The 19,782-nt window shown below is 41.1% G+C and overlaps 3 protein-coding genes across 3 annotated transcripts in view; 2 read left to right on the forward strand and 1 right to left on the reverse strand.

Moving 5' to 3' along the window:
* The window catches only part of rps6ka5 (ribosomal protein S6 kinase, polypeptide 5), a 27,247-nt gene extending 25,411 nt beyond the window's left edge, over positions 1-1,836 (reverse strand). Inside the window, exon 1 of the mRNA XM_017302525.1 lies at positions 1,798-1,836. The gene's annotated coding sequence lies outside the window, so the exon portion shown is untranslated. The remainder of the gene's footprint in view (positions 1-1,797) is intronic.
* Positions 313-10,426, forward strand: hadhab (hydroxyacyl-CoA dehydrogenase trifunctional multienzyme complex subunit alpha b). The gene is made up of 20 exons (XM_008399137.2): positions 313-448; positions 3,242-3,283; positions 3,372-3,442; positions 3,538-3,671; positions 3,864-4,002; positions 4,081-4,200; positions 4,925-5,027; positions 5,179-5,301; positions 5,384-5,502; positions 6,575-6,631; positions 6,717-6,826; positions 6,914-7,048; positions 7,154-7,325; positions 7,419-7,505; positions 7,594-7,734; positions 8,375-8,443; positions 8,569-8,764; positions 8,848-8,962; positions 9,480-9,625; positions 9,727-10,426. The coding sequence occupies exons 1-20, from the start codon at positions 382-384 to the stop codon at positions 9,870-9,872; spliced, it is 2,292 nt and encodes a 763-aa protein (XP_008397359.1). The 5' UTR covers positions 313-381; the 3' UTR covers positions 9,873-10,426.
* Positions 10,427-11,516: 1,090 nt separating this feature from the next.
* LOC103458379 (kinesin-like protein KIF3B) lies at positions 11,517-18,940 on the forward strand. Its single transcript, XM_008399132.2, has 8 exons — positions 11,517-13,316; positions 13,400-13,501; positions 13,580-13,702; positions 13,876-13,994; positions 15,058-15,174; positions 15,534-15,648; positions 16,841-17,013; positions 17,176-18,940. The coding sequence occupies exons 1-8, from the start codon at positions 11,865-11,867 to the stop codon at positions 17,324-17,326; spliced, it is 2,352 nt and encodes a 783-aa protein (XP_008397354.1). The 5' UTR covers positions 11,517-11,864; the 3' UTR covers positions 17,327-18,940.
* Positions 18,941-19,782: the final 842 nt, after the last annotated feature.

Consider the following 19,782-nt stretch of genomic DNA (forward strand, 5'->3'; position numbering starts at 1 on the left):
TATATATATATATATATATATATTCACAAGACAATAGCATTTCACAAGACATTAGCAAACTTGAAATAACTACAAAAATGAAAAATTGATAGATAAGATAAATTCAGGTTGTCAAGAGCAGTAAAACGACAGCTCTAATTAATTTAAGAGGTAGTTAAATTGGGAATTTAAACAAAATCCCATGGTAAAAAGACAAGCTGAACAACGTCCAATAAACGACGAGGTTATAGACTAGACCAACGAGATGCGGGGTTTCAACAACAGCCAATCAGCTTCTTGTCCGATGGCTCCGTCTCCGGAAGTAGAGTAATGGTAATTTGACAGTGAGCGAGTCCAGTTAGCAGCTCTTCGTAGCTCCTCAGACTGACCTCCGCTCCCAACATGGCTGGTGTTCGAGCTCTTGGTGTTCTCTCAAGATTGTCAGCCAGACGATATGCTCTTCTCTCAGGTGGAGTACACCTTTTTTTTAGTGCTGAACTCTAACGGAAACAAAAACTGTGCGAAGAGTTATATTGAAAATACCGGGCTCTGCTAAGGTGTCCCTGTCGAGTAATTAGCCTGTTTGACTAGCTGCTAGCTAGCTCAAATCAAATATGTAGAGCTGCATGTCACAACACGATCGTTTTGATAGTCCAATGCATATCTTTATGAGAATCTATACAGACATTTCTTGCAAATATTTTTTAAAATAAAATAATTGTTTTAGGTTGCAGAATTTTGACTGAACTAGCAATGCTAACTAGCTCAATGCTAAGGAATCAATGGTGTGATGGCATCCGTTGTCGAAAAGAATAGTTGAATTACATCATTTAGTTTAAAACTGTAACTCAATGCCGTTGGCGATTAAGTTTGGATAGTTAGAAGCTGGATTTCAAGCGCTGTGCCATTCATTCGCCATTGTGATGGCCACTGTCACTGCGTCTGGTAGGCGGAGAATCTAGGTGAAGGGTCATTCTCACATAGCACGGCTACGATCACCTGAGGTCAAGGCAGTCAAATCTCAGATACCGTGTAACCATTTATTTTGAAGTTATTAAATATAAAACTCGATAACGTTTTGAATGTGTGGTAAAAATAGCACAGGGACAAGAATAGATTCAGATATAAAACGTGAAGCTGTAGGTAAGTTCAAAGAGTTTTAAAGCAATTTTGATTGGAAGAGCTCTAAAAGACATCTCAGTTGATTATATATAGTGCAGGGGTGCCCAAACTTTTTGAGAGTAAGATCTACTTTTCTCTCACCAGCCGCCTGGAATCTACCTCATGACACAAAGACATAAAAATTGCAAATTAAACTCTATTGACTTATTTTACATGCGAATATACATCAGTTATAGCAGAAATAATAAAGTGACAGAAAACCTAATCCAGTTTCTTCCTCAGTGAGATTCTGACACTGGGAGGAGGTTACTGGTTTCTCAGTCAGAAGCTGGATGCAAACCTGACGCAAGCAGGTGTCAGTCAGTCAGTCATGATATATCTGAAATTTGGTTTGATGACTGAAATATGAGAAACCGCCAAAGAGCCCAGTAAAAGGTAAAGACAAATCTTCTGAAGTCGGGATATAATTAATTTAATTTCACATAATTATCGCGCGGTAGAATTTGTTAAAACTTAAGGAAATATATTTGTCCTATTTGATGTTTGTTGTGACGTATGCTCACAAAGAACGAGGTAATTAATCCAAGTTTGTCGTTTATTGAACGTTCAGAAACTACAGCAGGTGTAATGAGCCACAGCGAAGGTAAACAAAGGTAAAACAATCCGAAAAGACGATCAACTCTAAACCACTCCTACCTTTTTACTCTGTCGTTTAAGCACACCCGTTGCCGTGGCAACCGCCTGCGCCCCGCAATCCGAGCAAAGATTACATTAAAACCACAACATTCAGTCCGTTACGATATCAGGTTTCCAGACTTGATATTTATTTCTCGATTATTAATAAGCCTCTCATGAACACAGCGGTGGTTGAGTAGCTAATTTAAACTCCTGCTCTGCTCGTCAGTCGGTCTTTGAGTCGCCTTTTTTTTCCTCTTTTTTTGTTAATGGAACCGAAACGCACTGAATTGCGCAACACCTTGTTGAAACAATAATTACTGAGATTATTAATTTTAACATGTTCCGTTGAATTTTTATAATTATTCTTTTTTAATGACGCTGCAAACGTTTAGGATCTTAGTGAATATTTTCGATGAGCCTATCAGAAAGAGGAAGTGGTGGCCTCAGTCCTGCCGGCGTTCAGTTTGCGTTTTCGCACTGCAAGGAACGGTACGGAACGGAACTGTTTCGACCGTGTTTGCATTAGAACTTGCGGCCGGTTCCAATCGGGCCGGCCAAGCGGTTCTGTTTAGAATCAGCAGCTGATTGGCCACTGGTTGTTATGGAGTCAGACGTTGATTTTCCGTTGACAGCTGGCTCTCACTAAACTGTATTTTGTAAAGAGTGCTCTTTTCAATATTTGTATTATTAGTTTTAATTAGCAACGGATTCGTCTCAATATAGTGCAATCACCTGGTCTAATGAGGAGGTAATTTTTTTCCTCCGCTTACTCGCTGATGAACGAGTACAGAATGAGCTAGAAAAGTCAACGAGGAAAGAGAAAGTTTTCCGCCGCATCTCTGAGGAAAAGGCTTCGGCCGCTACATCGAAACCATCGTTTAGTTTCAAAAATAATGACATCAGGTACAGCTTCGATGACGCCCTTGGTGTATATGCAAACACAACAGGGCTGGAACCGTACCGTTCCGTTCCTTGCAGTGCGAAAACGGCTCACCTGCCGAGATCGACTCAAAACCTTTCCGCGATCGACCGGTTGATCGCGATCGACGAATTGGGCACGTAGTTTTGTAACTAGTTTTTGCAAAACTAAGAAAACTGCAGCATTTCAAGGTCTGACATTCTCGGTTAATCTGTTCCGTTCAGTTTACAACAAAACATAAAGCAACTTTTCATTTTGAAAAATTGCATTTCTACAATTTTATAAATAACTGCTAGAAAACTTTCTGCAAATTTTCTTGGATAAATGTCTTATCTTATTAGTAACTGGATTAAATATTGACCACAACATTAAACTGTAATAATCATTTATTTGTGTATTTTCTTTTTACTATGGTTATATTCCATAATATAAAAACATAAACTGAGGATTTTGTGGCATGAAACAAAAAAATGAAATTCTTATTCAATAATTGTTTTTTGTGCAATTGTAATAATGTTCCCGTTCCACTGTTTCCCTTCTCAGGCAGTACTTTCCGCACCTTTTCAGTAGCTCCTGCCATGCTTGGTAATTTATTTTCTTTATACCCAGAATATGTGAATAATTTCCCCTCGATTACATTGAAACAAATGTGCTCCTGCTTGTCTGATTTCAGCCCGAACCCATGTCGACTACGAAGTCAAGAATGACGTCGCTGTCATTCGGATCAACGACCCAAACTCCAAGGTGTGAACTCGTTCGAGTTTAAAATTTAAGAACGGCGCATCTCTGAGTTACACAGAAGAAATGTGACTTTTGTCGGTTCCCATGTCGACTTCTAGGTCAACACGCTGTCGGTTCAGATGCAAAACGAGATGACGGAGGTCATGAACGAAGTGTGGGCCAACGACGCTGTGAAAAGTGCTGTTCTCATCTCCTCGAAGCCAGGATCCTTCATTGCAGGAGCTGATATTAAGTAAGTTTCCAGCGGTCAACAATGTTCTTTAAATATGAAAGATTGTCTCTGAAGTTGTCCTTTTGAACAGAAAACCCCTCCCACAATGCTCTGTGATCAGTTCTTGATTAATAAAATATCAAATGGAGTCTTACGCAATATGTTTTTTTTTAATATATCGCTTTATAAAACAACTTTGTTTTCTTTTTTTAGTATGATCCAGGCCTGCAACACTACAGAGGAGGTCACTAGACTCTCTCAGGCGGGACAGCAAATGTTTGAACGGATTGAAAGATCTTCTAAACCCGTTGTTGCTGCCATCAACGGTTCTTGTTTAGGAGGAGGCCTGGAGGCAGGAAACATAACATTTAAACCTTAAAGATATTCTTTAGGAGGACAGATTGTAATACCGTCATCTTTTCTACTTTAGCTTGCCATTGCCTGCCAGTACCGAATTGCAACAAAAAGCAAGAAGACGGTTCTTGGTTCTCCTGAAGTGATGCTGGGCCTTCTGCCTGGAGCTGGTGGCACACAGAGGCTCCCAAAAATGGTTTGTGTCGGAACGATTTTCCAAAGTCTGATTTGCATTAAATGTTGATTTCTTGGGCATCTTATCACCTCATAAATGCATTCGTTTTCCATCAACCATAGATGTTATGTTTACAGAATTCAGTGCTTTTCATTTTCAGTGAAGTGTTGATTATTTTAAGCTGGAAGATGAGCTCTATAGTTAAACAGAGTTCAGAAACGCCACTTTGTTTTTCACATTATTTTCTGTCTTCTAAATGCATTTTTTTTTTCATTTTTCTTTTTTTTTTTAAATACTGGAATATTGGAGAAATTATCATTAAAATCAACAGAAAAAAGAGTACATGCTTATTTGAGATTTAGATGTTGGTAGGAACTTCCCAATTTTTTTGTTTTTTTGTTCCAGATACATATTCATATATGTAGGAGCATTGGGGAAGCTGAAAGAGCGAGTAATCTCTTTTAGTTTTTCACTAAGAATGATGAAAACATTTAAATTGTGTCTGAAAACCCAGATTGGCTGCCTCACCTACTGCTGAAAGTCCAGCAGACCTCATTTTTAAAAACCTCTTGGCATTGACATCCCTGATTATCACTCTTTAAATGTAACAAGAAAAATATTTGTATCTAACAAAAAAAGACCCAGAAATATTCTAAGTGTGATTATTTTTCTCTAGTTACTTAGAAGTAATTTTAAAAAACTGGCTCACCTGTTAGTAAACGTCTGCTGCTGTTGTGACCCGTAGCTTGGTCTTCCAACTGCCTTTGACATGATGCTAACAGGAAGAAACATCAGACCAGATAAAGCCAAGAAGATGGGGCTTGTCCACCAGCTTGTTGACCCACTAGGTAAAAGTCTGATCTTTGTTTTAATTCTCTAAAGTTTTGAAAGCTTTACTGACTTTAGGTTTCGTAAGACTTTGCCTTTTCCTTTCCATCCCTGAGTTGGAACGATGATTTATGGGTTTTTTTTTTTGGTTTTTTTTTGCTCATGCTCCAGGGCCTGGGCTGAAAAGTCCAGAGGAGAGAACAATCGAGTACTTGGAAGAAATTGCTGTTGAATGCGCCAAAGGGCTTGCCAACCAGAGTATCTCTACTCAGCAAAAGAAAAGCATTATGCAGAGTTAAGTTCTTTCCCCTTCATTTAATGTTTGAATCTGATGTTTTCTTTCTTTACAAATGGAGTTATTAATCTCTGTCCACAGAAGTTCAAGACTACGTGATGAGCTTTGAGTTTGTACGGAATAAAATTTATAAAACTGTCCACGATAAAGTCATGAAGCAGAGCAAGGGACTTTATCCGGCACCGCTGAAGATCATTGAAGTAAGTAAAACCCAGTTTAGTCCCAAACTAAACTAAATGTCTTTATCAGTGTTGATGTTGATAAATGGTAAAAGTTGGAGTTTAATGATTAAGGCATCAATCATTTGACCAGTTTTTTTTTTGTTTTGTTTTGTTTTTTACTCTTAATCTGTAAAATTCTGACACATTTCTATTGATTCTGGTTGTTTTTTTATTTGTTTTTAAAGAGCTGTAATTATCATAATTCAAAATGTTTTTACTTCCTGCATAAACTGAACATTACTGTAAATTTCTTGTAAGATAAAATGAAAATTACAGCGCTGCTCGTCTCTCCACCACTGCAGTAAAATCCGCCAGGTTGTGAGATGAAGACTTTTACACACCGAGCACAACTAGCATGTTTCATTTCCTCATTAAATGCTCATTTATGCCTCCTTCTGCATACATAAAAGGATCCATCTGTTTTGAACGTCGTCAAGCATCACTGCCCCAGTGCTTTAAATGTGTGTATTAATTTGCAATGATTGGAGAGCAGTCCTGGCTTCACTTTCAAGTTCAGAGACAGATTTTAGCCAATAGCTAACATGGTGCTAGTGGAGAAAACCTTCATTATGTACATTCTCAAAAACAGGCACCACAGGAGATGTAGATTTTTTTTTCTTCTTCCAGATTCAGAGAGACACAGAGAGGGAACTCGTCATCCAACATCGCAGTTAAAGCTGCAGTAATGCTTTTACAAAAACGTGTTTTTAAAATATTTATTAAAGCCGTCACTATGTTGTGACGGCATAATACGAGACAGGTAATCTGTGAAAAGATTGAGTTTGCTGTGTATTTGTGCAGCAGGTTCATAGGGAGAAGGCAGAGGAGCTTGGTTTTTTATTTTCTGTCTCATACTGTCAGAAAATAGTGACTTTCAACAAAAAAAAGAAAATTTTCTTAGAAATGTTACTGCACCTTTAAATACAGTCTTGGTGATATTTCGGGATGAAGACAATTCCTAAACAATAATGCAATAACAGTTTTATTTTACAGCAAACAGACTTTAAAAAAAAAGAAAAGAAGAAAAATCTGTATCTTCATTTTTTTTCAGTGTGTGAAGAGTGGAGTGGAGGAGGGCCCCATTGCTGGATACCTGGCAGAGTCTCTGGTAAAGTGTTGTTGCATCATTTGCACATTTAGTTCTTCCATTTGTTTTTGTTTTGCTGAGCATCGTATCTCTTCATTTGCCCCAGAACTTTGGTCAGTTGGCACGAACCCCAGAATCAGCCGCGCTGATCGGCCTGTATCACGGTCAGGTGGCGTGCAAGAAGAATCGCTTCGGAACCCCGGCGAGACCGGTGAAGTGCGTGCGTTTCTGATTTTGGGACGGTTGCTGGTGATGACGAAACTATTTGCAGTAGAAGGTGACCTGCTTTCTGTTTATTCCCAGAACTCTTGCCATTTTGGGAGCAGGTCTGATGGGAGCGGGCATCGCCCAGGTGACCGTGGATAAATGCGTCCACACAATCCTCAAGGACACCACAGTGGAAGGACTGGCCAGAGGAGAGCAGCAGGTTTTCAAAGGGTCAGTGCAAATCTCACGTCAGGAGGCTCAGAAGCTCGTGCAACTTTGCAACAATCTTGAATGTTATTAAATGCTATTAAGTTTCTTTCTATATATTTGAACCAGGCTCAATGACAAGACCAAGAAGAAGAGCATCACCTCCTTTGAGAGGGACTCCATACTGAGCAACCTGACCGGTCAGCTGGATTACAAGGGCTTTGAAAAAGCCGACATGGTTATCGAAGCCGTGTTTGAGGACATTAACATCAAGCATGTCGTCCTGAAGGAAGTTGAAGCCGTACGTGTCACGTTACTCGCTGAGCCTTTACTTTTTTCTTTCTGGTAAGAATCCAGCAACATTTCAGCTCATCCTATCCACATCTGCCGGCAGGTCATCCCCCCTCACTGTATATTCGCAAGCAACACCTCCGCTCTCCCCATCAAGGAGATTGCTGCTGCCAGCAAGAGACCAGACAAGGTTGGATCTTGAAAATTTTGTAAATACAAACTGAAAAAAAACATTTTATTTGCAACAAGAAAAGCTGAATAACTCTCTCCACCCTCAGGTGATTGGAATGCACTACTTCTCTCCGGTGGACAAGATGCAGCTCCTGGAGATTATAACCACCGATAAAACCTCAAAGGACACGACGGCGTCTGCCGTGGCGGTCGGCCTGAAGCAGGGCAAAGTCATCATAGTCGTTGGCGTGAGTTTTAGGGCTCTGCCTGTCTCCTGTTTCTTTCAGCATTAGACAGGATGCTTGGAATTCAATTGGAAAGTGTTTGATATTCAAACTGCACAGTTTAGTAATGAAGTTGTAGTAAAGTTTTGGGAGAAAAGACTTTCCTTACCGAAAGTCAAGTGATTATTTATGTTGCGTTTAAATATTTGATTTGATCAGGAAGGTCATTTACTTTAACACAAACCGATTTGTTCAGCGTAAAGAGCATTTATTGTCGCTAATGGCTCAATTAGTCATTGATCTGTGTATTGGCGATTAACATTAGTTATTAAAATTGTGGGACTTTTTTTGTGTTTTTTTTTTTTATTGTGTTTAGTTCACATCCCAGCTAATTTTGTGACAGAATTTTTTAAACATAAAATGTTGTCATAGTTTAGCTTTACTTTTGTAGAATACTATCATAAGACATTATTAATCATAGTCATAAGTGATGTCATATAGTGCTGAATTGAAACTATCCACTTTAGATTATTTGCATTGGTGGGTCTGGAAAAGTTTGAAAACTTAACTTGAAAATGAATTTTGAAGGGGGGGGGAGGAAATTTGATAATAAAAAATTCTTGTTTGTTTATATTCACAAGCACTATGACTGATTTCTCCTCAGGACGGACCTGGATTCTACACAACCAGGTGTCTGGCTCCTATGCTGGCAGAAGCAGTGAGAGTACTTCAGGTTAGTTGTTGCTGCAAAATCCAGCAGTGACGTTTCTCTTCACAGCTACCGCAGAATCCGAGTGACAATTTCATTGCTTCTGCCATAACTGTTTTGCGCGCTTTTTAATCTTCGTTCCCACACAGGAAGGCATCGACCCCAAGAAGCTGGACGGACTCACGACAAGCTTCGGGTTCCCCGTGGGCGCCGCCACGCTGGCCGATGAAGTCGGCATCGACGTCGCGGCTCACGTGGCCGAGGATCTCGGCAAAGCGTTTGGCTCCCGCTTTGGTGGCGGAAATGTGGAGGTTTTAAAAACCATGGTGGACCACGGATTTAAAGGTAAGTTTTTATTGTTGTTTCAGTTTTGATTTATAAATGCTCCTCTTTGCTCACTTTTTAAATAAATGTTCTTAACTCTGAAGGACGGAAATCGGGAAAAGGCTGCTACATCTACCAGCCGGGCCGCAAAGGCAAAGATGTCAACCCAGAGGTTGGAGACATTCTGGAGAAATTCAAAATCACGCCAAACCCGGCCGTGTAAGTCATAATGAAACTATTGTACATGCACCAAGTGGAAAATAACTGATGTTATTTCATCTAAAGGTGACAGTTTGTCTCCAGTGGGTAAATCTGGTTACAACATGCATTCAGTTTTGTTTTCGGATGGATAAATCAGGCCGACATTAAGCCTCTTATAAAACCCCCAACTTAAGTCTGACTGAAAATTGCTGTTGCATGTTTGAGAGCGAGGTTTGTGCCAGGAAGCCGGCTATTTTAAACTAATAACCCATTCTGCCAGTAAAAGCAAAAATAAACATTCAGTCAGAATTAAGCTGAAATATTTTTCAAGGAGAAACGCAAATTTAAGCAACTGGTCTAAATGCATAAGTTCCACGTAGCTTTACTACTTAACCTGCATCTTTTCACAAAACCAAAGCAGCTGTTATCCTGTTGCTAGTTAGAGGTCAGATATTATCTAATATTAACGCTGTGAGATTGTCTGTGGGTTATTGTTTCGACTCTTGCTGATAAAGTCGTTTCGCTTGTTTTGCAGTTCGTCCAACTCCGACGTGCAGTACAGGCTCGTTTCTCGATTCGTCAACGAGGCGGTGCTGTGTCTGCAAGAGGGCATCTTGAACAGCCCGCTGGAGGGAGACATCGGCGCCGTGTTTGGACTGGGATTCCCCCCCTGTCTCGGCGGTCAGTCAACCGATCCCCGGTGAAACATACACGAACGAACGTACATCCTTTATCGTGTTGACACTTTTTGAAAAATATCTCCCTCTATCCAACGCTTCCAGGGCCTTTCCGCTTCGTGGACACGTTTGGCGCCGACAAGCTGGTGGACAAGATGAGGAAATTTGAAGAAGTGTACGGGAATCAGTTCACTCCATGCCAACTCCTACTGGATCACGCGAAGGATTCCAGCAGGAAATTTCACAAGTGACCGACTTGCCAGTAGCTCCTAATAAACTCCAGTTTGCCACTTACAATGTGCCTAACATCGATTAGTGGGGAGGGTGAACATGCTGACAGTGCACTTTGACCGGTTATTAGGTGCAGCTAACCTAAAGCGATGCTGTCTGATGCAATAAGTCCCAACCTTTACGACAGTTCTGATTTTTCACTTTTGTGCTGACAGACGTGAAATCCCACAGATTGCATATATTTTAGCTTGGTGTGCCTAATGAACTGGCAAGAGTGTGCAAAATGACAGCAACGGTGGAAGGCTGTTTTAATTTTTTTTTTACATGAATGTTCATTTGATGTATAGATTAAGGGGCGTATGGATATCAGTTATTTACACATTGCATCTGTAAAGACATTTGCAGAAGAAGAAGCGTTTCCTGCTGCCAAATGACTTTAATATCCATGAATGTTGAGGTACATAATGATTCAGCAAGTGTCTTGTTTTTCTTTGTACATTAAAGGTTTCCTTGCTTGGTATGGAGAAATATGTAAATGTGAAGCTACAATAAAAATGTTATTGATTAGCCTTTGGTTTTGCATATAAAGTTTGTTTATTTCTCTTTTGGACAGAAGTTTCTCGGGGTTAAAGAAAGAGCTGCTCACTAATGGATGTAAACAAACCTAAAGATGGTTTCCTTCAGTGAAGTCTTGCTTTTTACCCTCAGCAGATAAATTTAAAGCTAGCTGCATATGGAACAAATGCCAATTTTGAAATACGATTATTACATTTCATAACCTGAACTTTGCAAGCGCTTTTGAGTGATCTTTTTTTTTTTTTTTTTTTTTTAAGTAGAATATAAAACTGGATTTACTTTATAAATCGGCTACACACTTCAAAACATTCAATATTATGCAAAGGGATTTGAATTGGTGTTCTTCAGATGCATTTAAAATTAAATATGGTAAAAATACTTAATCAGTTCAAAAATGTATGTGTAGGTTTATTGTACAAATTGATATATTTTAAGAAACTGTTAAATGGTTTTTGCTTCACATTTCTATAGATTTTATAGTTATTCCTACTGTTTGTGTGCTTTCCTCACACCAACCTGTTTTCATTCCACTTAATTTTTCATTAATAATCTTTGGAAACTGCGCTGTGTGACCGATCAGCTACTTTAGCAATGACCTGCTGCGGCTTAAGCTTTTCTATATTTAAAATCGTTACTGTTAACAGAAGAGTAAAAAGGTTGGTTTAAAAAGCTGTTTTCACTTCACAAACAGAATTCCTTAATACAATTCTTTGGGTGTTTGCTTAGTTGATCATTGCAAGTTGTTTGATCTGACGCATTTAGTTAAATGCGTCAAAAAAGAAGAAATCTGAAAAGAGGAGTAAATACTTTAACGCAACTGCATCTGCGTTTCTCTTTTTGAATTACACCTAAAATAAATTGGCTTTTCAATTCTTATGATTTAGCTGGATGTACCTGTAATGGACATGTTAAGACAGATTATAGAGAAAATTGGTTATTTAATTGAGATTCCTCCTGATAGATATAAAATGTCTCCTTTTTTTCTTTCTTTTTTTTTTTTCTCGAAAGGTGTGTTTACAAATCATTAATTTCCACAACGTGATCATGAGGAAATCCAGCTCAAATCCAATTCGCCGCGCCAGGTCACATGTCTGGTCTCCATTGTCCGCAGAGCAGGGTGTGTACAGCTGGGATGCTGCGTGGTCGGAGGGGGGGTAGCTGGCTGGCTGGCTGGGTGAACGGGTGTTTTCCCTTCAGCACCATCCTTATTTCGTCTCTCCTTCCATCGCTCGCTTCCTGGGAAGATGCCCGGGACGGAAGAGATGCAGCGCGGGGGTGATGAGAAGCGGCCCGGGCTGAATTAGACGGGGCGTGTCTGTCGGTCGTTTTTGCTGCTGTCATCGCCGCTGCACCTGCGTGGAGGAGAGGAACGACTGACTCAGCTCCGGAGAATGGCTATGTAACTCGGTGAGGGACATCAGCGGCATAAACACTAAATGATCGAGAGGGAAAGAGAGAAAGAAAGAGAGGGGGGAAAAATGTCTGCGGGCAAACACTGCGAGGCGGTCAGGGTGGTGGTCCGCTGCCGGCCGTTCAGCAGGAGAGAGGAGACAGCGGGGTGTGAGAACATCCTAGAGGTGGATGACAGACTGGGGCAGATCACCATCAGGAACCCGAAGGCGCCACCTGATGAGCCGATGAAAGTCTTCACGTTTGACTCGGTGTACGGCTGGAACTCCAAGCAAAGGGACATCTATGACGACGCCGTGAGACCTCTGGTGGAGTCTGTGCTCCACGGCTTCAACGGCACCATCTTCGCCTATGGGCAAACCGGGACTGGCAAGACCCACACCATGCAGGGGATGTCGAAGGACCCGGAGAAGAGGGGTGTCATTCCCAATTCGTTCGAGCACGTCTTCACCCAGATATCCAGAAGCCAGAACCAGAAGTATCTGGTGAGGTCGTCCTATCTTGAGATCTACCAGGAGGAGATCAGGGATCTCCTGTGCAAGGACAACAACAAGAAGCTGGAGCTCAAAGAGAATCCGGACTGTGGGGTTTACGTGAAGGACCTGTCTTCGGTGGTGACGAAGAACGCCACCGAGATCGAGCACGTCATGAACATCGGAAACCAGTCCAGGTCGGTGGGCTTCACCAACATGAACGAGCGCAGCTCCAGGTCCCATGCCATTTTCCTCGTGACCGTAGAATGCAGCGAAAGAGGCCCCGACGGCGAGGACCACATCCGCGTTGGGAAGCTGAACATGGTCGACTTGGCTGGAAGCGAGCGCCAGAGCAAGACGGGCGCCAAGGGGAAGCGTCTGAAGGAGGCGGCCAAGATCAACCTGTCCCTCTCCGCACTGGGGAACGTCATCTCGGCCCTGGTGGACGGGAAGAGCACCCACGTCCCGTACAGAGACTCCAAGCTGACCCGCCTGCTTCAAGACTCTCTGGGTGGCAACGCAAAGACGGTGATGATCGCAACAGTGGGGCCCGCTCACAAGAACTTTGACGAAACCGTGGCAACCCTGAGGTACGCCAGCAGAGCCAAGAGGATAAAGAACAAGCCTCGGATTAACGAGGACCCCAAAGATGCCCTACTGAGGGAGTTCCAGGAGGAGATCGCACGCCTGAAGGCTCAGCTGGAGGAGCGGGGCATGCTGGCAAAGGAGAGGCGCCGGAGGAGGAGAGACAGCAAAAGACTGAGCAAAAGCCTGGCGGGTATGGAGGAGGATATCCTTTGCGAGAAGGACGGAGATGTGTGGAAGGCGGCCGAGGAGGCAGAAGGAGACGGGAGGCGCTGCTTGATTGATGGGGGCGACTGTGCCAAGATCCTGACCTGCCAGGGCAGCAGTGAGAAACTGAGGAACCTAAATCTAAACAGAAGAAGTCTGGGGGACATGCAGTGGGATCAAGACGCGGTGGAGAAAATCATCGAGAAATACAAGGTGTTTGATTAAGCCGATAAAACGAGACACGAGTTAAACAAACAGGAATGAGCACGAATAATTCACTGTGCTTTTGTTCGCAGGCCATGGAGAGCAAACTGTTGGTCGGTGGAAAGACCATCATTGATCACACCAATGAACAGCAGAAAATACTGGAGCAGAAAAGACAAGAAATAGCGGAACAGGTAAACACTGCTCAAATAAAAACACACCCCTGCTTCGATTGAACGTCTGCATTTAATCTCAAATTGCTCGGTTCGCAGATACGGAGAGAGCGAGAGATCCAGCAGCAGATGATGTTGCAAGATGAAGAGACCTTGGAAATCAGAGAGACGTTCTCCTCCCTGCAGCAGGAGGTGGAACATAAGACAAAGAAGCTGAAGAGGGTGGGGTGACTCTCTCGCTCTTGTTCACAGTGGCACAATCTCTAAAGAAGTTGCCCGTTATCCAAATAGTTGTAGGCGCTGAAAAATCTGCTGCAGCCCAACTGAATCGGTTCAAATCAAGTTTGTTTTGCTTGGTGATGGCTAATAGTAATTTTCCTATCCACTTTCTGCAGCTGTATGCTAAACTCCAGCTGCTGAGGGGAGAGATGAAAGACATCTTTGACGAGCACGTCACAACCCGACAAGAACTGGAAGAGACTCAGGAAGAACTAACCAGAGAACTCAAGTACAAGTAAGACATGATCACTTTTGATGCTTTTGCACTTTACAGATCTTTGGCCTGCATGTGTGCAGAGGGACAAAAAAAGTGACCCTGCCCATCGCCATTCACCATCCCGACGGTGAAGCATCGTGTTTTGGAAAGCTTTTTGTTTGTCAGGGACAGAAAGTTGATCAGAGTTGATGATGTGAAGATGGACAGAGCGAAGTACGGGGCCTGCGACAGACTGGCGACCTGTCCAGGGTGTACCCCGCCTCTGGCCCGAAACGTTAGCTGGAGATAGGCACCAGCAACCCTCACTACCCCACTGAGGGACAAGGGTGCAAGAAAATGGATGGATGGAAGTACGGGGCAGACCTGAAAAAAAGAAAAACAGAGACACTTGAGCCTGGGATGGAGGCTCACTTTCCTGCAAGGACAATGATGGTGAAGATCCAGACCTACTTACAATAGAAAGCAAGTAGGTCGTTGTGTTGATCAGTTGATGCACTGATCAACACACTGATCAGTGCATATCAGTGTGTCGTCGCAAAGGCCCAGTCGGTCCCCATGGACAATGCGCGGTAAACTTGTAGCTGGTGTAAAAATCAATACATTTTTTTTGATCGATTGAATGTTGTAAAACGATAAAATTCCCTTAAATGTCCTCTTTAGTTTTGTCCTCTGGGAATAGTATTTAGAGTCCTTAGATACTAGGCTTTATACTACTGTAAATGAAGACGCCTTAATAGTTTCCTACTGCAGGTAAAATAATAATTACCTAACAGCATTTAACAGGGCCGTACTTCTTAAAATCATAACTTTTGCTGTAATGAAAGTCTGACTTTTACAAAGCCCTTTTTTTCTATAATAACTTGCTTGTACCCAAAATAACATCCATTGCAACTGATTGGCATTATACTTAAGGTCTGCAACCCAAGCTTTGATGTGATTATCTTGATATATTATAAATACTGGTACAAAATTTTGAATATTGATTATTAGATAATTTTTTGTTGCTGCCTTATTGTTTGTTTTTTATTGCGTTTGTACAAGTTTTGTCACTTTGGATGGACATTTATTTTGTATTTTGCAGATATCTTCTGATTGAGAATTTCATTCCCCCCGAGGAAAAGAACAAGATCATGAACAGGCTGCAGTTCGACAGCGAGGAAGATCAGTGGTGGCTACAACCAGTTGTTCCTTCAGAGAGGTCAGTAAATCAATTGCGCATCGATCTCATCCCGTACCACTGAATCCACTGAAACTACAGAGTCATGCAGAGCGTGTAAATCTTTTACAGAGCGTGATGAAAGTCAAAACCATAACAATCACTAGAATCGCTCGTTGAGTTCCGAGCCTCGTGGGCCTATACCTCTCCCGGCATTGAAAAAATGTCTCAAGCTTGTTGCAAAAATTTCAATTGCCTCCAATATCACAAGATGTCAGTCGAAACTCCAAGAGTGTTCTTTTGCAGAATCAGTGCGCCATTACGACACCGTATTATTTTCGCTTGTTTCCAGAGGATCTGTGTCTGAATCTAACCCTGTCCTCTCTGATGTGTTCTCCCAGTACACCCACTCAGGTCAAGAGAAGGCCTCTTTCTGCTGTGGGATACAAGAGGCCAATCAGCCAATATGCACAGATGGCTGTCGCCACCGCTACTGGGACCCCATTTAGATACCAGGTCAGCGCTCAGATATTTACACCACAAGGCCAGATGGCAGACAAGGAGCACTAGAACGATCTTACTGTATTGCTATACCATGTTCAGAGCAGCCTTGTTTGTGAAATGTGAAGGCCTTAACAGTCTGTACACAACGTTGAACTGTTTTTTTGGTTTGTTTTTCATATTTATCTTGAAAATAACTGGTGCTCTGGCACAGCAGATTTTGATTCTGCTTTAAAACAGATGCTATACATTCCATTGCAAAAATATTGCCACTGTATAAACGGTACAGTATAAAAGTACAGTATTTAAAAATCTGAAAAGTGTGGCATGCATTTGTATTGAGCCCCCTTTGTTCTCATAACGCTAAGCTAAACAAATACTAGTGCGACCAACTGCTTTCAGAAGACATCAAATTCCTGAACGGAGGCCACCTCTGCGTATGTTAATCGAAATAAGAAGCTCACCATGCACACTGTAAAAACATGGTGGTGCTAGCATCATGCTGTGGGGATGCTTTTCCTCAGCAGGGGGAAGGAGACTGTTCAGAATTGATAAAAAAAATAATAAAATTGATGGAAGTAAATATGAGTAATATTGGAAGAAAAATTGTAAGACTGCAGAAAACTTTCTACAGGAAAACAACCCTGAACATACAAGCAAAGCTACAATGTGACGTTCGCAGGCTCTCCATCCGTCCATCCATCCATCCATCCATCCATCCATCCATCCATCCATCCATCCATCCATCCATCCATCCATCCATCCAGACTGATTCATCTTGAGCTATTTTCAAAGAAAAACGAAAAACTGTAAAAAAAATAAATTAAAGAAAAAAAAAGTTATTTTCTGATTGATGAGGACATATGAAAAACATGCAGCCTTAGTTAAACTGACAGGCGGTGCTACAAAGCGCTGTCTCAGGGGAGAATACAAACCCATGTGAAATCACATAAAACTAAAACACTGACGTTTGCCGTTGGAAAGTAACCAATTGTGAAAAAGTTTAAGGAAAATTAATATTTTTGCACGAAAGTCACTTTAAATAATTCAGCCTCCTCACATGCATTTGCGACACTCTCAAACTCTGCGCGCTTGACTTCCGTTAAACAATAATCAGCTCAGCGACGATCCTTCGCTTCTGTTCCCTGATATTATTGGAAACAGTCGCTCATAATTGCACTATAAGCAGTGTCATCTGTTCTTACAGGCAGAAAACGTAATGCTGCTGGAGTTAGACATGTCCCCACCGACCATGTTCACCTTGAACCTAAACGGCGAATGCCTGGAGAGAGCCTTAACCCCCAGGCTGCTGCCGGATCTGTCGCTGAATGTGCGCGCAAGAGGCGCGTCGTCTTCAAGGGTCAGGAAGTCCCAGTCCTGGTAAGTGAAGGGCAGAAAACAGAGGAATATTTCATTCAAAATACTTCACACGCCCTTTTTGGAAACGGTAATGCACAGCATAATTGAGCTGTATCGCATTGTTGTGGTGTTTTTTTCTTTTTTTTTGCAGTTACAGATCGTTTTGTTTTCTATGGTCTGCAGGTATCAGGCGCCACAAGCTGCATCTGTCACATCGTCCTCATCCTCCACTACTCTCACATGTGAACCTCAGAGCTGCTCTCCCTCTCCGAGACAAAGACCGTACTCTGCTGCGTATCTTTCTTTGGGAGGACCGGTCCAAACAAGCCCCTGATTTTCTGTCAGGGGCTTGTTCCATCCGGTTAGAGATGGAAGTTAAGGAGGATCCATGTTTATTAATTCATTTTTGAAGCTGAGTTTATTTAAAAAAGTAGAGTAGTTTAACTGAAAATGTTCTAATTTCTTAGTTTCAGCATGTTATACCTAACCTTTGTTTTATTTGACCGAGTGATTTTTTGTTTTGCATCTTTTACAGTCATGATAAAAATGCAAGTGCTTTTATGCGTAAGTAATCTCAGATGAAAATGATCAAATACTGGTCTTTTCACCCCTCTGCCATTTTTTAAATTATTATTATTATTTTTTATTTTTTTTTTGCCTTTTGGGTACATAATGGTGCAGTGTACTGCAGGATGTCTTTGCACTGACAGGGATGTTTTTAGCCCACTTATTTGAAAACTACTCCCAAAGAAATGACTCCAGAAAACACAGCTTTTCAGAATGGAGTCGCCTAGACCCATTTTAGCTTGTTCAGGCGGCGAAGGGGTCGGGTTTCAGAAGAATCAGCTGAGCTATACAGGAATCAAACAACAATCTGTGGAAAATGGAAGCAATCCAAATTCAATTCAGCTTTACTTGGGATTTACTTTACATTAAAAAATGTTAAAATTGCTTGATCGGGAAAAAAATATGCAATCAAACAAAATATACGATCAGACAAAATATTTTATTGTTTATTTTTTATAGGTATGCCATAATATAGATTTAATGTGCAACCATTAAATCTGCATTAAATGTACCTAAATAACTAGTCATCAGAAAGTCTGATCTCCTCTACTAATCATTATTATCTATAAGCAATTAGGAACGTTTTTGCACGGTGACCAAGTGGAAAGGTACTTTTTGTCATCTTAAAGAAGTAATTGTTGCCATTGTCAGTCTAAGAAAGATATAACAGCGTTTTCTTGACTAAAAAACAAACAAAATCCAAGCACAATGACAGCTGAACAACTTGTAGTATCTGGAACAATGCCTTTTAGATGTGTAACTGTTGAGCATGGTGGTGGAGAGGTGATGATGTGGGCTTGCTTATTGACATCACATCTCAAGTGTGCAAAGCTGCATCCGAACATCCCACAAAACGTCTGGAGCTAAATCTATTCTTGCCTTAAATGCTCCCAAAAAGAAAAAGAAAGTTGTGCACCTTTCAGTAACTCTTTGTAGCAATGTTTTTAAGATGCACTCAGTGCTTTAGCATTCTGTTTTAATATTTGTTTAGTAAATAATATTTAAACAGAGTCGCTCATCTCAGATTGTATTAACCAAATATTTAGAGCCAGTAAGCTTTTTGATTTAATGCTTTATTTTTTAACGTATGGTTATTAAAATCTTAGAATTGAAAGTCTGTATGCTCACACAGTTGTAGACAAAAGAAAAGATGGCCATGTCTCTGCCAAACACATCAAGGCTGACAGAATGGGAGAACGTCCTAACGTAGCCTGTGTGCTGTACGATGTTTTGCTGCGGTTTTCGGGCTAATGTAATTGTGAATCAAAAATGTGAAAGAAAGCTTGCAGTGCCGTCTTGATTAGCTGCCTTACTTTTTCATGATTGTGGAAAGTCGACTTGCTTACATAACAAAATAAACACTGAATAGTCTCGAAGTGCGTATTTTGTCATTCTTCATTCAAATCTGTATTGCACTTCTCTTAATGAGTCTCATCATAGTTGCAAGTGACAGTTTGTGTCTCTTACCGTGTCATGGTCTGTTTTTATATTGATTTCCTTGCAATTAATTTAATTCAGATAAAACCTGCTCTCTCAAAAGCATACTTCCCTCCTCTCACAACTTTGTTGGCATCATATAACACATAGCAGATTGATCAGCGTTTTTCCGAATACGCACTTGTGTGTTTTATTTTTTTCCTATCTGGTCACCTGCCTCCATTTCCCTCGTTCCATAATTTTTCCTTGTATTTGGTATGGCTGGAGCAAAATGGTGGAGCACTATTTAGGAAAGCTTTTTAGAAAGACTTTGCAACATAAAATGCCGTGCAAGTGGTTTTCAAGTTCAAAGTAATGTATTAAGGTTATTAAAAGTTAAAATTAATTCAAGGAAATGTCAAGTTATGTTCTCATTCTCTCTCTTTTGTCTGTTTACATACACATATTATTGATTAGATCTGATTGGTGAATCTTCACATAAAGTCCAGTTCAGGCCAGAGTCACACCCCCCAATTTTGTTGGGTGAGGCTGCCAGTTACAATGCATTCGACCATGAAATATTTAGTAAAGCTGCAGTTATTGTATGTGCTTTTTATGTGATATCCACATTTTAATAAAACTGATAGGTGGTGATATGTCAGTTTCTGTGGACTCAGTGTTATAGGTGCCATAAGAACCATCGGTCACATGGTCATATAATAGGGATGGAATGCAATTTAAAAAAACAAGCCAACTAGAGGATTTCTTAGTCTTATTTATCAGATTTTGCTTGACGACTTAATAAAT

This window comes from Poecilia reticulata, linkage group LG22 (assembly GCF_000633615.1).
Source record: "Poecilia reticulata strain Guanapo linkage group LG22, Guppy_female_1.0+MT, whole genome shotgun sequence".
NCBI classification, from domain to species: domain Eukaryota; kingdom Metazoa; phylum Chordata; class Actinopteri; order Cyprinodontiformes; family Poeciliidae; genus Poecilia; species Poecilia reticulata.